At 41.4% G+C, this 17,077-nt stretch overlaps 2 protein-coding genes and 1 non-coding gene across 4 annotated transcripts; all 3 read left to right on the top strand.

Annotated features, from left to right (window-relative positions):
• Positions 1–2,019: 2,019 nt before the first annotated feature.
• On the top strand, positions 2,020–7,050 carry LOC114133569 (pulmonary surfactant-associated protein D-like). 2 transcript variants are annotated; one of them, XM_027999590.1, is made up of 7 exons: positions 2,020–2,141; positions 2,442–2,580; positions 4,745–4,894; positions 5,050–5,217; positions 5,579–5,659; positions 6,089–6,151; positions 6,443–7,050. In XM_027999590.1, exons 2-7 carry the CDS (start codon positions 2,460–2,462, stop codon positions 6,823–6,825), a joined length of 966 nt encoding a protein of 321 aa, XP_027855391.1. In that variant the 5' UTR covers positions 2,020–2,141; positions 2,442–2,459; the 3' UTR covers positions 6,826–7,050. The 2 variants fall into 2 exon arrangements, with proteins under 2 accessions (XP_027855391.1, XP_027855398.1); XM_027999597.1 differs by having other exon boundaries at positions 2,039–2,136.
• Positions 7,051–7,401: 351 nt separating this feature from the next.
• On the top strand, positions 7,402–7,473 carry trnam-cau (transfer RNA methionine (anticodon CAU)). The gene has a single exon. It is a non-coding gene; the product is annotated as a tRNA-Met (tRNA).
• Positions 7,474–9,757: 2,284 nt separating this feature from the next.
• LOC114133583 (interferon-induced transmembrane protein 5) lies at positions 9,758–16,915 on the top strand. Its single transcript, XM_027999611.1, has 2 exons — positions 9,758–10,097; positions 13,886–16,915. The coding sequence occupies exons 1-2, from the start codon at positions 9,891–9,893 to the stop codon at positions 14,105–14,107; spliced, it is 429 nt and encodes a 142-aa protein (XP_027855412.1). The 5' UTR covers positions 9,758–9,890; the 3' UTR covers positions 14,108–16,915.
• Positions 16,916–17,077: the final 162 nt, after the last annotated feature.

The following is a 17,077-nucleotide window of genomic DNA, read 5'->3' as shown; positions in this document are numbered from 1 at the left end:
AAACTCATGAGTCATACCTAAAAAAGGGAATAATGCCATAACGGAAACCTTCTGTCCTCTGCTACAGAGGAAGTAGCTCTGTGCTCCTTATAGGCCTGTCTAGGCGCTAGACTCCCCCTGCTGGTCGCATTGGCTACTACACCTACTAAACTAAAATTACATTTAACCCAAACTGCTGGGAGACACATTATAAATGTAAACATTAATATTTAAGTCTGTAATGTGTACAATATGCAGATATGAGCAGAAAGAGTAAATATACCGACTTATGATGAACACATTTCAGTCCATCACATCAGGATTCGGCTTCTATTCTTACAAATGTTGCAATAGTCTGTGACAGACCACAGCACATGTATTCAAAAATAAAGGTTGAAGACATTAATTAATAAATCACTGAAAGATTCTTTCTCTCACTATGTTTGACATTTAGCAAATAGAAATAATTTGTTAACTCTAACTAACCTAAAATAAGAGAAGTTTGCTCTAATTCACTTTCAGATAGAGAGAAAAAAACTGGTGTATTTCTTTTATGTATATAAATGTCTGGTTTCAACTGGAAGATCCCTCTGTTTTATTTACTTCCACATTTGCAGTTTTTATTTACATATTTTTTATTGGTCAGCTTTCATGGTAGCAAATAAAAAATAGCTAATGTCTGGAACAACTGGTCAAGAAAATTACTAATTTTTGATGGCTGCAAGTCATCTTTTACATCAGAGCAAGGTTTTGAATACTTAAACATCTTTAGGAGTTACAGAACCTTCTAAATGGCGGCGCTCTGTATGGCTGCAGCTGCATGGGCTCTCGACAACGTTTTGAGCAAAATGGTTCTCTTGGTGGGGTTTTCCTGTGCGCCTTTTCCACCCTTACCACCAAATGGCGACAGGTTCCGGTTGGAGTGCGGTGGTGTCATCATCACCCTCAGCTGTCATCGATTACCCTCATCCGCGGAGCATACTTTAGGAGTTGACCGCCAGTCCAGCGTTGCCTGAGTGTTTGCCTGTCACGGTACCTCTGAGCCACTTGAGCCCTGTCTCTGTGTTCCTCGTTGCCTTGAGCCTTCCTGTGATTCTCTGTTGCCTTCAGGTGATCCCTTTGACACTCTGGACCCGCTGACTAGATCCTGGCAGTTTTCCTGGTTTCAGAACCTCCCTCGTGACGCCGTGGAGAGAACCCACTGGTTGCCCGATGTGGTCATCCAGAAGGATGATCACATTTTGACAGCGAGTTGTTTATTTTGATCTGTTTATTGTTTGTATTTTATTTTATCCTTTAATCATTGTGCAGTTTTTGGTTGGCATCATGTTTGTGCATGTTTAAAACATGGAGTAATTGTACTTTTTGCTAAATATGACTGAAGAAATCCCAAACCGAATCTCATTCGCTGCTGGTTCTACGACACTTTCCAGCCTCTCTGACCTCGGTCTTGTGAAGCAGTAGCAGAATGTAACTTACAGCAAACTTCTGGTTTAATTAGTCAATTATATTATTGTTAGGTGAATTTCTCAAATATGAGGGTTGTTTTATTTTTTTTAAAAAACATATTGAAAGAAAGTAAGACAAATTAACCTACGTTTTTTAACAGAATCCAACGCTACGTTGAGAAGAAGAGGATTTGTTTTCTCTTCTGTATTTTCTGCCTGTTGGTTCCCATGAGCCGCAGTGAGCGGATGGTGCCCCCTGGTGGTAAAGGTGACAAAGTAGTTTCATATCTATCTGAAACTACTTTGTGCATTTTGCATTTAATACAAAATGGGAATGCAATAAAAATAGACAAATAGCCATAAAGTCCACTTTGTTTTCTTTTTATTTAGTTGATTAGATAATCATTTCGGGGTCTTTTCCGGGGTCGCGGGTTCCGCGCCCTTTGCTGAATGTTTTTTCTCGCTGAGTTTTGTGTTTATCAAATTAGGAAATCAACAAAAATGGAACAGTAGAAAATATAGAGCCTGACATCACCCAGCTCAAAATGAAACAAAAAGGAGAAAATGGTAGAAAAAGTCCCACAGAATGAGATCACCATTTTTTTTTCTCGGTTTCTTCCTTCTTTACATCAGCTCAATCTTTGCCTCAGTCATTATTCTTTGGAGGGACTGCGTGGCAGCATAACCAGCATATCGCGCTTCTGACACAGCAAGGTATTTTATTCTGATTTCTATGTGTTTTCACTTATTATTCATTATTTTTCAACAAATGTTCTGTTTCAACATACAACAGAACAACTGTGTTGTACATTGTCGCTAAAATGTAAAGCAGGTTCAGATTTTGAAACAATGTGGGCTCTTGATAAGATTGCAACCAGGTCCATTAGCGCGCGGCTCGCTTTATTCTCGATCATTTCAAATGAGTTTTCAGATTGTAGTTGTCAGAAAACGACACATGAGACGTACACATTGATGCACGCTTGAAGTCTGAGCTATGTTTTCTCTCCATTTCAGTTCTTCAAGCCCGACAAGATGAGGCTCCCCGTCTTATTTGGCATCGTTTTGTTGGTGACAGATGTCGGCTATTGTCAGAATCCATGCGTTCCTCCGTATTGCAACAGACCTCCGGTACCAGGGCCGATGGGACTTCCAGGTGAATGGCAAAACCTTCCTTGTAAAGACCACGTCTGTAAAATATGTCAGAAAATACAGAATTGTAGATAAAATAATGTCAGTTTAACAAGAAGGCATTCAAATTACTTTAGAAAGAGAAAAAGGAAGAGAAACTCCATCTTCCATGTTATTGGGAGGTTCTTTGCACAGAATGATGAGTCAGGAAATCCTCCAGACAGGATTGGGAGCGTGATGTGGGTTATGACGCATTTTACTAGAACGACCGACAGTTTCTGAACTTCACACTCGTCTCTACTGTATAAAGACGACTGTAAGTAGAAACGACGCAGCGATTCGAAAACCTGTCTAAAATCAATGCTTCTTTGTGCAGCGCCACTACAGGTGAGTCTTACCCCCCAAAGGTATCTCAGCGCCCCCCTTTTGTAAAAATATCCGCCAGCGCCCCCTGCCGACCTAAGAACGCCCCCCGGGGGGTTGTACCGCCCCCGTTGAGAAACGCTATATTATGGCTTACTTTGCATTTCTTTTAAATCGGCTTCAGTACAAAGAGTTTATCATATACAAATATGAAAAATAGTTCAACTTGAAATGCACATGTTATCCTTTTAAAGGCCACTGAATTCACATATTGCTACAGTATCTAGCTAAAGCAAAAGATTTCCTTTGTGTTGCAAAGCAACATACAAGAAACATTAAAGGTTGAACATTTTTGATGTCTTAAGTGGAGAAACGGTAAAGCCGTCTGGTTTAAAAAATATATAAAAATAAAACAAATTATTAATATCACAGTTTTTGTCCTAAGGTGCATTCACACCAGCCCTGTTTAGTTTACTTTAATCGAACCCTGGTCTGTTTGTCTAAGTTCGTTTGGGGGAAATGTGAACGCACAATCAAACTGATGCAGACCAGAAAAACGAACTCTGGTCCGTGTAAAACTTCAGTCTTGGTTCTTTGAAGTGAACTCTGGTGCGGTTCAAATGAACATGTGAATGCCAGAGACCGATCCAAAAGAAGGAAGTGGACTATAGCGCAGGGCATTCTGGGTAAATACAACCAAAACAAATGCAAGAGTCTAAAGCGAGATGGGAAAATGGTTCATGGCCTTTTACTAAAGACAAAGGAGAAATCCTAAAACAAGCTCAAATCGGACGCCTCTTCGTTTTTGTTCACATTTTATGAAGAAGGAAGTTGCGCTCGTGTCTTCTTCAGAGGTTTTTGTGTCATTTTCTTTCAGTGGTTCTTGGTGCAGCGCCACCACAGGTGAGGAGGGGAATAGATGGTTCTGTTTGGTTCATTTGACCCAGTGCAGTGTTGCAGTTTTGGTTCCCAATCGAACCCGACTGTCAGGTGTGAAATAGAGAATAGTCAGTTTTACACTAATTTAAGAAATGTAGACAAAAGTTCTAAAATAAGCAGAAAATATCTGGAATATTTGAGCTTTTTTTATCAGCTAAGGCACAGGTGTCAAACTCCAGTCCTCAAGGGCCGCTGCCCTGCAACTTTTAGTTGTGCCTTTGCTGCACCACACCTGAATAGAATAATTAGGTCATTAAGGCTCTGGAGAACTGATCTACACAAGGAGGAGGTAATTAAGCCATTTTATTCCAGCGTTTTGTACCTGTGGCACATCTAAAAACTGCAGGACAGCGGCCCTTGAGGACTGGAGTTTGACACCCCTGAGCTAAGGTAAAAAAAAAAAAAAAAGGAAATAGAACATCCTTAGTATCTCTTAAAACCAGACAGGGTCTGCATCTGTCCAATGAAGAAGTTTAGTTTACATTTTTTCTTTGTTCACATCTCTTATCTCACTAGAAATGATGTTGTTAGTGATGGTGGTTATTTTATTACAGTTTGTGTGCTTAAAGGGAATCTAATAAATATAAAAGAAAAAGTACAGTCTTCCTGAGGGAAACATTAATTTGTGCTGCCCGAGCGTAGAAACCTTCTTCCATCTGCATCTTGACGGCTAAGCAGTAATCCTACAGCAGCATTACTATATCCATGGTTTTTGTTCGAATTTAACAGATATTTTCTCTAAGGAGCAAAAAAAAAAGAAGAAAATATACCAGTTTAGAAAGAATAATGGGAGCAGTGCATCTGAAGCATTTTGTAGACATATAAAGTGTTAATTCATTGTAGGGTTTTTTGTTCAGTTTTTTTCCTCCCCTTTTATTCCCATTCAGGACTACCAGGACCTGATGGAAAACCTGGACTACCAGGACCTGATGGAAAACCTGGACTACCAGGACTTGATGGAAAACCTGGACTGGCAGGACTTTGTGGACCAGTAGGACCACCAGGACCACCAGGACCACCAGGATTATCTCTCCTAGGTACGTTTTGTTTTTCTGGTGACATCTATAGAGTTTTTTTTACCAGTGAATGCCTGGCTGTTGTAATCCTGTGTTCTTCCGATAACCCGAGTTTTACTCTGTCGTGTCCTTTTTTGCCCCTGCTTTTTGTTTTGCTGTTGTTGTTTTTGACCCAGGACCAGTGGGACGACCCGGCCTACCGGGGCCACCTGGATCAACGGGTCCAATGGGGCCACCAGGATCAGTTGGACCGCGAGGACCGACAGGAAAAACAGGATGGAACGGACCAGCAGGACCACCAGGAGCGCCTGGAGTGCCTGGGGTGCCTGGAGTGTCTGAAATGGGTATGAAACAGGCCAAGGCTGTTTCTCATGTCATCATAAACCATAAATTACTAGAACTTATTTAGATGGTTCTAAGCTCAACAAATCTGGGTTTGAAACAGCCGCCCAAAATGCCCAAGTACCATTTGGTAGGGTAAGGCAACTGTCTTTATTAGAAATATTTTCACTCGAGACAAAATCACATTTAGTTTAGTTTCCCTTTGGGATCAAAAACATACGTTTGAATTTGAATTAAAGTCTGTAAATATTGCTGCTCTAATGGCAGGAGAAGCTGAGCAATATTTCCCCTTACTGTTTGTTGGCGATAATGACGCTAGTTGTGTTATTTTTGTTTTGTTTTATTTGTACGGTCCATTGGAAGGGCCACCGGGACCAGCTGGACCACATGGACCACCTGGGAAAACGGGCCCGGCTGGATCACAAGGACCACCCGGAGAGCCAGGTTTCACACATTTTGTTTTGTTTTGCAGTCTGCTTTTAATTCTTTGTGCTAGGAACGCCTTCCACAAAAAGACATCAAATACACCAGTAAGACCCAAACTGTGTAAACACCTGTCAGATTTAGAAGTAATATTTTAACTACTGAAAAATATTTCTCCTGATTGGATAAAAAAAAAAAAAACTCAATATTTTGGAGTGGCCCAGTCAGAGTCTCAACATGATTCTGATGGAGAGTTCGATCGCTGAAGTGCTAATAAAGATTTTTCTGTTTATTAATAATAAATAGAAATTAATTTCAAACATCCACCTCCTAGTAATATATATATATATGTGTGTGTGTATAAAACAGAAAAATCATCATCTTCTCAACTGTTTTATTACCTTTTGAGAGGTATAAAAATAAAATAATCTGTAATCTGTTTTGGTCTAGGTGTTAGCTGCAGTTGTCCTGACATCAAGGCCATAGAGCAGCCACTGACCAAGTTACAGCTGGGTAAGTATCACTATTAAGATCTACTGTAATGCATTTTGGAGCAGTGTTGATTTCATTAGAACTCATTAAATCGAATCAAGTCATACATTAAGCCATTTATATTAAAATAACTCAAGAATAAAAAGGGTTATAGTCTTCAAATGTTTAATCCGAGGATGAGCAGCCTATTTAAGTTTAGGTGTTTTCAATAAAATACTACATCTATTTTTGCCTCTTGCTCCTGTTTTATTTGTTTCATCCTTTGGCATTTTGATGTTAAAACTTAAAAAAAAAAGTGTTTCTTTCCTTTAGCTATAACTTACAGCTTCGTCCGAAAGGTCGGCGAGAAATACTTTGTGTCCTACAAGGAGAGGGAACCTTTCGAGAAGGCAGTGAATTTCTGCTCCCAGCGAGGGTTGGAGTTGGCTCTACCTCAGAGCGAAGAGGAAAACAACGCACTGGCTGAAGTGTTCGACGACGCATACCAAACCGTCTGGATCAACGTCAACAAGAAGAAAGCACAGGGGGATTTCACTCTTGACGCCAATGACCGACCTCTGACCTTTGCCAAATGGGGAGACGGGCAGCCAGATGCGTCCGTCCAGGATGTGGGCTGCACCATGGTGTCAAGGAACGGCTTCTGGAAAGTGACGAAGGAATGCTTCCTGAATGCTTACGTTGTCTGTCAGTTCTAACGGGTTTGAGTGTTTCAACGTATACTTCACTCTGGGTTTTAACAATCAAATATGTCATCGACATCTAGTTTGTGTTTAGTTTTGCTAGCTCTGCGGATGCTATAGAAACAGGAAGTGTCAAACAAACTTGCTTTATTTTACATATTTTCTAATAGAAATTGACTAAATTGGCTAATGTCATGAAATAAAGACTATAAAGAATAAATAAAGTCGATATTAAATGTTGTTTTGTTGTTATTATTATTATTATTATTATTATGATCAACATCGTAGACACACACACGCACAACGTTGCACTTCTGTATAATTTAGTGATGGGCCATCCGAAGTGCGACGTCAAGTATCCGTTAGATCACGTTGTCACGAGTGGGTGAGGAGTGTGAAACCTGCTCGCCAAATCCGGAGAGAATGTCTGTGGAATATCGTGTAAACTAACTTTATGGTTGTATCTTATGCTTTGAGCATTTCCACACAGACTGCAAGGTAATCATCTCATAATCTATGCAGAAATACGAACTCGTGTACGGTTCGGGTGGCGGATGTATATTACAGACATTTCGGATCGTCTCTGGCGGAAGCAGAGTGGCGCAGCGGAAGCGTGCTGGGCCCATAACCCAGAGGTCGATGGATCGAAACCATCCTCTGCTAACTTTTATTTATTTTTTTAAATTTTACATATCTTCTTTCCTCTAAAAGAAAGCAAATAACCCATGGCAGCATACACAGGTTGCCTTTTTAGCTATATAACCAGCTGATACAGATCCTCCTACAGAGCCTGGAAATTAGTCATCATTTAAATGTATTGCATGTTTCATTCTTACTTTACTGCTTGGAAAAAAATGAGTCACAAAAGAAGAAGTGAAATAACGTTCCGAAGGATGAGTTTATCAGGATAATGTTACAATGACAGAAAGAGAAACGGGGGCATGGCTCCCTCTGCTGGCCAATCTAGTCCTGCTGCCTTTACAAAGGACGGGGATTCCTTAACTTATTGAAAGGGCCCTTAATGAAGGCCCTTTAAATGAGGGCCTTCATTCCCTTATTGAAAAAAAAACCTTTAAAGGCCCGTTTTTTGCTTTATAGACAGCAATCTTCTCTTTGACAAAGAAACAGTGTTGTGGAGTAACAAGTTCAGGTTAGCTCTGAAGCACACAGAGCTAACCTGAACATTTAAACAAAAGTTCATACTTACTCTCCTTGTGTCCATTTGTAGCACAATCACATGTTTTACTTCCTCCCTCTTAATTCCAGTTGACTGCGCAGTAAGCTAGCAGCCGGTGAGGCTTGAAACCCATTTTTAAAGCAACAGCATTCTTTTAGCCTGGACAAGAAAATTGTTCATTTGTAAATGCATCCTAATGTCAAACGAGACCAAATGCAAATAGCTGGATTTCTGATTTAGGAATAATCAGGATTAAGAAAAACAAAAACATCATATGTTTTCATGGGTTGCTAATTGTTTGAGTCTTTTCGTCATTTTTGATCCATTTGAATTGTAGTTTTCAGTATTTCCATATTAAACCATTAGAGATCATTTAAGCTGAGCAGCCTATAATTTCCCCCTCTTAGATCAACTTTTTGATCAAAATGTATTAAACAATCCATTTTACCCCAGATATTTAAAAAGAAACAACCTTTAATCAGCTGGGACATTTGTTTATTTGTACAGCACATTTCGACAAGAAGGCAGTTCAAAGTGCTTTCCACCATAAAAACAAAATACACCCACCAATTATGAAACAAGCAATAAATATTACATTTTATCAAATGCCATCATCAGAACCATGACTACACATCAAATAGGTTGGTCAATGTTGCAGTTATTATGAATTACAGGCAACATGGGAGTTTTTAGCTCTGATTTAAAGAAACTCAGCGTTTCAGCATCTTTGCAGTTTTCTGGAAGTTTGTTCCAGATTTGTGGTGCGTAGAAGCTGAATGCTGCTTCTCCATGTTTTGTTGGTTGTCTATACTCAGTTATATTGCTCCACCAAAAACAGTGAACAATCTGGTTAGTAATGCTGAACGTCTGTGGAGTTGAATTTTACTAACACGACGCGTGACGTTTACCTTGTTCTTATTTGTTATCTGGAAATTATTTAGCTTGTTGTTAGGGAATATTAGCCTGTGACCTTTGGTTTAGCCATCATTTTTGATGATTCTTAATGGCCTATGGTTTTTCTGGCAAACATTTTTACCTTATAGAAACAAAAAAACATTCACAAGCATAGCACATCTACAAACCTAATATGACGTGTTAGAAAAGTTTCTTGACCTCATTTCTTTCCTGTAGCTAGACTGTTTTAGAAAAAAGATTCCCTGCATTCCGATCAGAGCAGTGTGAACATCGCTCACATTATGAAGAAAGAGGCGCTGAAATCAATTAACTGAAAGGGCGATTATAAAACAAACATGTTGACTCTGTAAGATGACCTTTGGCTTGATTTTGACAGCTACAAAATCAAGATTGTGACCTCTGCCCCCACATCTAAGCTCACCGTCACACCTTTTGAACTTCTGCTTCTGCTCATTAGGGAGAGTTCAAAGCAGCAACAATCAGTGAAGATTAGAAGCCATAAAGAAATCAGGTTATTAAGCAAACAGTAATAATTTGGGGAACCTGGGTATCTGGTTGCAGCTGTATTTTCCTTTTTTTAAAGCTATTTTCAGCTTCAGCTTCAGGCTTACAAACTATCTTGCATCTTTTTCTTTCTTTTTTTTCTTACACCACCCAGTTCCTACACACAGCAGCTCGGAAAAAAGAAAACTGAAATTAGGGACCATCTAATGGAGGACTGTGCGCTGCTCTCGTATAAAGTTTGTCCTCTTTCGTCTTTCTGTCTCTATTTCAGTCTCCTTTAGGCCCGGCCACATAATGACAGACCCGCTGTGTATTAAAGGACCCTGCCCATGCGGCTTCTCCCAGCCACCTCCCTTTTTGCGGGCCCTTAAAAGCCTCCCAGACCGGGCGGTGTTGGGGGGGACCACTTCCAAACAGAGAGAGAGAGAGAGAGACTCGCCATTCACTAAGTCAACTGTTCGGTCGCAACCAGAGTTTCTTCAACATGGATAATCATTCCTACAACTTTCCATCCGACTGCACCCCACTCACAAACTGCAAGTCGGCCCGCAAGCCGGCGGGTTCCACCGTGGTGAACATGGGCAACCCGGGGAAGAACCCTCCCCGGGACTACCTGCTCTGGTCGCTCTGCAACACCTTTTACGTCAACTTCTGCTGCTTGGGCTTCATGGCACTCATCTACTCCATCAAGGTGAGCTCAGGTCCTTCTTTCTTGAATTCACTTGAAATTTGAACCGTTTTGAGGAGGCGTTCAGATGAGACGAAGCTTAAAATGGTACCCAGAGTAAAAAAAAAACAACCAATTCAACATCCAGAACAAGTTTGATGTAGTGAAGTTAGGTTTAGCTAAACAAACTTGCACTAAGTGGCCCCTTCCTTTGACTTTCGATCTAAATTACCTTTAACTAATAAGAAAAAACCCTGAAAATTATCAATGGTTGGAGATGAGAGTGAAAGCAAAATCGAAAAGATAAGTTCTTGGAAGAAGACAGTTTGGTAATCGGTGACATTTGATAAGAACAAGTCAACATTCCTTGTCCAATTTCTTGAAGTTGGCCATATTAGATAGACAGTCGGAAACGTTAGTAGGCGTTATATTCCAAATGCCACGCTGGGAAATAGAGCTGGATAAAAATAATCCAGGCCAGCAGACCAGGATATGTCCGTCCTCTGTTAGTCAACCTCAAGAACCATTTTGTTTGTGCAAATGTCGACTTGAGAGCAATAACCATTTAAAATGTCTATAAATATATTTAGATTCCCAGAGTTGTGGTATTTTGTACTATTTTGAATCACACACAATGCAACAAAACACATTTGGCTGCAAAGCATCTAGAATGTCCTTGTCCGGAAACCTGGAATGCCTTATACCACAGGAATGGGGTCAGACAGATGTTTTACCGACAAAAAAGGTGCTCAGTACCTGATTTTTTTTTTTTTTTAAGTTTCTGCTAAGCTTACCACAGAAGGGTGTGTAAACCACATGTCACTTTACTTCTTCCCCCCTGTCTGCATAGTTTTGAACGCCAGGCTTGTGATTGGCTCAGCACGGGAATTAAAGACAGTATCTCACAAAGTGGGGAGTTAAAAATGGCATAATTGGCATCTCCTTAATGGGCAAGTACAGTCAAGAAATTAGAGAGTGCTGGTGGAGAGGTTCAGTAACTCTGCGCTCTGATGAGTCCTAGCGGAGACACAAAGGTCACATGACTCTTTGCTTATTTTTCTCCCCCATTTTGTCCAATTATAACTACATACCATGTAATCAAGCAACTCAAAGTAGTGCGTAATTGCCAACTGGAAGGAAAATGTCAAATTCAAACACTTTTCTTTACAAATAAAAGTCCTAAAAATTCACTTTGGATGTTCATATTCAGCTCCCTTTACTCTGTCACCCCTAAATAACATCTGCTCTGTGAAGGGATCAGAGTTTGATAGAGAACGTTAGTGACACACAAGACTGATCAAGCATAGAGTTGTGAAGACGTTTTAAGCAGATATAAGTTGTAAAATAGTATCCCAACCTCTGAGGAGCTGCAGAGATCCACAGGTCAGGTGGAAGAATTTAAAAACTAGACAGCTGTTGGTTGGGCCATCCATAAATCCAGCCATTATGGAGGAAAACCTTTGTAGAAAGAAAAATACAAGAGTATGAGCAACTGGATTGCTGAATCTGGTAGGCGTTAATCAGAGAAGCAGCCTTGCTTTGTTCTCTTTAGTTGAGTTTGTTAGCCAGAAGGTCCGGTTCGTTTGGGGAGGTGTGAACGCGCAATCGAACTCTGATGCCGACCAAAACAAACTAACTCTGGTCCACCTACAGACCTAGGTCTGGGTTCGGCTGAAGCAAACTTCAAATGCATATGTGAACGCCCAGCGGACCGGAGACCGCTCCAAAAGCAGGAAACACTCTATAACAAGGGCATTCTGGGTAAAAACAACAGAAACAAATGCTTCAGTCTAGCGCTAGCAGGAGAAATGGATCACGGTCTTTTGCCAAAGACACAAAAGAAGTCCTACAATCTCTAAACGCCGATGCTACCCTGTTTTTGTTTACAATTTGTGAAGAAGGAAGTTGCGTTCAGTGTCTTCTTCTGAGGTTTTTGTGTCGCTTCATTCAGTAGTACTTGGTGCAGCGCCACCACAGGCAAGAAGATGAACAGGTTTTTCAAGTTTTTTTTTTCTTTTCTCTTTTTACACATTGCAATGTGAAAGTGAATCACTCCAGCTGAAAATGTAACACATGTTGCAATTTTGGTCCCCAATCGAACTGAGTCTGCCAGACTATCAGGTGTGAAAACACCCATAAGGTCCATGGTGGCTCTTGAGGAGGTGCAGAGATCCAACGGTCACGTGGCAGAAACCGCCAGGCCCTCCACAGATCTGGCTTTTAGAGAACGGCTCACACTAATGTTAAAAATAACAAAAGAAGTCACGTGGCATTTAGTAGACGCAGCTAATATGTGGAAGAAGATTCTCAAGTCAGTTGGAATCTAGATTAAACCTGTTGGGGCAAAAAGTGAACACAGCACAAGACCCTGAACGCTTCATCTGGACATGGAGGTGGACGCAGCTTGCTGTGGGGATTAGTGATGGGATTTTCGGCTCCTTTTCGAGATGCGGCTCTAATGGCTCTTCTTACTGTGGAGAGCCGGCTCTTTCGGCTCCCAAACGGCTCCCAAACGGCTCCCCATATATATTTTTGACATTATTAATTAATTAATAGCTTAAACCTAATTTTATAATATTTTGTTTCATTATTGACATTGTTAAGCACTTATGACGAGTAAAAATGCCGCATAACAATGCTATAGCAATACCGATGCGTGTGATGTCCGCATGTGCCTGTGCAGGTTGTTTTTCGAGCCTGCACGATAGGAAATGCTGACTTTGCACAGTCTGCACTCTGCCCTGGAGCTTGATGTAGCATAAAATGAGTCCAAATCTTGCTCCGTTTTCTGTCACTCATTTATTTTCACCTATTCAGTTCTCACACTGACTCCCCTTCTTTCTGTGCTTCTTGACCGCTGAGTGAGTGTCTGTGCATAAACACCTGCCTACGAACGCTATACAGCTTGGCCAATTGCCTGCCGTTTCCACAAAAAAAGTGGAGATAAACTTTTTTTTCAGTGTTTTCCCGCCACATTATTAATTGAAACTATGTGTGATTGAACTATGTGTGGAGCACACGCTTGACATGAGGGCAGTGGACCGATCGAGGGAAAAAAACTCTCCGCTCTAGCACTGGCAGAAGAGCAAAACGCGCAAGGAGAGGGAGAAGGAGGGGAGAGACAGCGAGGCACCGCAGGACAAAAAAAAAAAAACGATGTGCGGCTTTGGCTCTGGCACTTGCAGAGCACAAGCACAACGACAGGGAGGCGGAGAGACAGCGATGTACTGTAGAAAAAAACCCGGCTCCCAAATAGGATCCTAAAACGGCTCCCATTGTGGAGCCGGTTCCAATCGTTCAATTCATAGAGCCGGCTCTTAGAGCCGGTTCGTTCGCGAACGACACATCACTAGTGGGGATGCTTTTTCTTCAGCACAGACTGAGAAGGTGGGGAGATGGATGAAGATAAACACAATCCTGAAAGAAAACATGTAAGCGGCTACAAAAGAGTGGAGACTGGGGCGGAGGTTCACCTTCCCACAGGACAGCCACATAAACATACAGAAAGGGCTTTAATGGAATAGTTTAGATCAGAGTAAATTCAGCCCAAAGTCCACACTGGAGTCCAAGCCAAAGTCTGTCTACAAAGTCTTAGTCCATGGAGGCTGTACGTCACCGTTTTCAGATTTTTAGGTGACAAATATAGTCTGTTCCACTTCACAGTAATGCATTACTTTGTGTTGGTCTGTCATATAAAACCTCAATATATCCCAAAGATGTTTGTGGCTGTGTTGTGGCAAAGTGCGAATAAAAATATATATGCTAAGGAGTATTTGCGAGGCACTAAATCTGATATGCTTGTGTTTGTTCAGGCCCGGGACCAGAAGACTCTCGGGAACCTGCAGCTGGCTCAGGAGTGCTCAGACAAGGCCAAATGGTACAACATCCTGGCCGCCGGCTGGAACCTGCTGATCCCTCTGCTGGCCATCGTCCTGATCGTCCTCCTGCTCGTCCACCTCGGCTCCTCTCAGGGCTCCTTCGATTTCCTGGGAGAGGACGGTTTCCAAAACTTCCTCAAGCTGTTCAGCTGGTAGATGAAGGAGGAAAGAAATAAAATCTCTGATTGGATTCAGAAGACGATGACAGACGTTAGAATTAGTCAAAATGTTTGTTTTCGACTTGTCCTATGCAGATGTGTTAAAACTTCTGCTCACAATCTGAATTAACTGTAACACTGATAATTTATTTTAGCAGTATTAGCGTCTCTCTGCCAATAATTAGATGAATACGAAAACGTCAAGGCGGATTTAAGCAATATTTTTGAAACAGTGCCATGAATGTGACTTACATCTGAGCTGTTGCTAGTACGAAAAGGCAAAAAAACTTTAGAGCATGCTGATGTTTTATGTGGTGAGCCAAAGCTGACATGGCCCGAAAGACAAAATGAAGGAATGAAAGAATAACATTACAGGGAAAGTTTACATTTTTTGAAGTAATTTAAAATTATTATAAGTATGTGTAGTAAAAGATGTGATATCACGAGTTTGGTGAAGCTAGCTGTTAGCAGTGGGATGCTAAAAGCTAGTCACAAAGCAGCATTTTAGCTAGTTTCAGCAGGTTAGCATCCCGTCCACATGGAACAGTTTTTTTATGCTAAAAGAGAAACGTTTTAACAATTTTTGCTCCATGTCTACATGGAGATGGCGTTTTGGTCACCCTAAATGTTTTTTTATGGTTGTTTTTTTTTAACATTTTCCAGAGTAAAAAATTCACTCGTGTATTTGGACAACAAAAACACATTTTTTGTGAAATCTCCGACATGCTAGCTTACAATCTAGCCTGACCTATAACCTCAGACATATCAAATGCGACAATGGCAGATTACATGTTCCACAAAAGACTTCCCTTGCGTTGGTTTTGTTGCGGCAGCTTTACGTCCACATGTCCCACAGTGGATGTTTAGCGCCACCTACAGGTCAGGAGGAGACAAAAATGAGGCTATTCTCTATCTGGGTTTCCTTGCGGAAGGAAACATTTCTGAAAGCGGTCCCGCGTGAACCCGAGTGTTTTCGATAACAACCCGTTTTAGGAGAAAAATTGTTCCTGTGTGGCCGAGATCTAAAACAACTCTAACTGAAAATGTGCATGGCTGTGGTACATGGAGCTATGTCACAAGATATTGTCCACATTTCATAAGTTTGTCCATGTCTTCTCTCAGCTAGACAATGTCCATGTGACTACGCTAAAACTACGTCAGCGGATACCATTGCACAAAATCTAAAGAAATCCCAAGGGTTTTTAAAGGCTAAGTCATGGCCAGTCACAAAATCCAGCTTCTCTGCTTTATTTTTGGTATTTATTGTATTTATGTGAAGTACAATTTGACTGGCTGTTGGAACTGTCTTTGGTCAGGATAGATTGAGATTGAGAACTGAAATAACAAACAAACGTGGAGCCAAAGTTTGCAACGGACAATGAATTCGTTTTCATCTTCCAGCATTTCTCACATTACTTTATACATCTTTTCATCATTTTATACGTTTTGCTTTTTGTTGTTTGGTGCTTTGAAGATTTTTCTGTTGTATTGCCTTGCTGTTTTCCATATATGAATAAACAAATCAGACTGTATGTTAGCACAGTACATCACAGAAAGACGGAAAAGAGATTTATTTATCTTTCCATGTTGAGGTCTCCACGCAGCCGAGTCGTTTTCTGTCGCCGCCCAGCCAACGGGAACAGGTGCCGAGAGGTGTTCCTTCGGCTGGCCCCTGCGGTTCCCGCCGCTGCACCCACACCCAGCTTTAAAGCAGTCATTTTGGGTTTCCGTGGCCCGTCTCCGGGGTGGGTCTTGCTCCCAGCTGTGTGTTTGGCCCGCTAGCATTTTTACATGCACACACACAAAACACCCAGTTCTGGGAACCGTGTCGAAGGTGCCCTTCGGGTGAGAGGCGGAGCCGCCCAGGATGACCACCGCAGAGGGCCAAATGCGGCGGCCTGCAGCGGAACGGGGACGCGGTCCAAGTCTGCTGGTTCTGCTCTGAGTTTAACGCGAGACATTTCCGAAAAGACAGTCTTGGCTCTAGTTGTCGCTTCCTGACTGGTTAGAGTCGCTGGACTCGCTTAATTTAAAGTTTCAGTCCCACAGTTTACTGTTACGTCCATAAAACAAGGAAAAACAAATAAAGTCCAAAATTGCAGGCTTCAAATTCAATGGCGAACATTTACAGTGTTGAGGTCAAGTTCATAGACATCAAAAAAATTCCACTTTAACTAATAATCTGTATTTGTTCATTTGTCTCTTTAATCCTGCTTATGTGATGCAACACATATATACAGTATGTTAACATGTAACATCCATTTCTTCCTGAAACACACCCACTCAGCTGATCTGCAGTCCAGCCGCCACCCCCACGCTAAATCTCCAAGATTCCCCCAGGTTTTCCTTGTGCCACTCATGTGATTTCAGCGTTGCGCTCCTCCTGACGCCCTTCACATTAGTAGCTTCTCTTTTATTTATATCCGCCCAAATCACAGCCCAGGGCTTCTAGCTTTCTATTTTCCTTCTGTGGTCTGAGGCAAATGCTTACAGATGTCTGAGGGGAAATTACAGGATAGATTTGGGCCCTACAGTAGGAGGAGGAGGAGCGTACTTCCTCCTGCTCTTTTCAGGAGCTTTTCTTCCCCCCCCCAGTGGCGATGGAAGCAACAGAAAGTCTTGCACCGGGGCCCAAAGCACTAGTGTTAAACCAGACCTCTAACAAAATGATGTCTCTAAAACCATAAAGACAGTTTTTGTATTTGTTGTCGATCAAAGTCGAATGGTAAGACGACGAAATATTCAAATTCAGTGCACTGAATTAGAACTCGTTGGAAATTGAACTGAAAATAAAAAATTAAGTCTTCTTACATTTTCAGGAGAGTTTTTAAGCAGGACCATTGTCAGTCAATGCTTGTTTTGCTGTTTTGAAAGAGGTGAAAAATTGGAAATGGGGAAGGGGGTAAATACTTTTTGGAGCCGTAAAGAACGCAGAATGCATGTCATGCAGAAACGTCGTCTTGCTCAG

The sequence above is a fragment of the Xiphophorus couchianus genome, chromosome 2 (assembly GCF_001444195.1).
Source record: "Xiphophorus couchianus chromosome 2, X_couchianus-1.0, whole genome shotgun sequence".
Lineage (NCBI taxonomy): Eukaryota > Metazoa > Chordata > Actinopteri > Cyprinodontiformes > Poeciliidae > Xiphophorus > Xiphophorus couchianus.
Note: the sequence above shows the minus strand (reverse complement) of the source record. Positions and strands in the feature narration are given on the sequence as shown.

Coding starts and splice junctions, on each gene's coding strand:
- LOC114133569 (XM_027999590.1), top strand. CDS start 2,460: ATGAGGCTCCCCGTCTTATTTGGCATCGTTTTGTTGGTGACAGATGTC. Junction 2,581..4,744: donor AGGGCCGATGGGACTTCCAG/GTGAATGGCAAA, acceptor ATTCCCATTCAG/GACTACCAGGACCTGATGGA. Junction 5,660..6,088: donor AGGACCACCCGGAGAGCCAG/GTTTCACACATT, acceptor GTTTTGGTCTAG/GTGTTAGCTGCAGTTGTCCT.
- LOC114133583 (XM_027999611.1), top strand. CDS start 9,891: ATGGATAATCATTCCTACAACTTTCCATCCGACTGCACCCCACTCACA. Junction 10,098..13,885: donor CACTCATCTACTCCATCAAG/GTGAGCTCAGGT, acceptor GTGTTTGTTCAG/GCCCGGGACCAGAAGACTCT.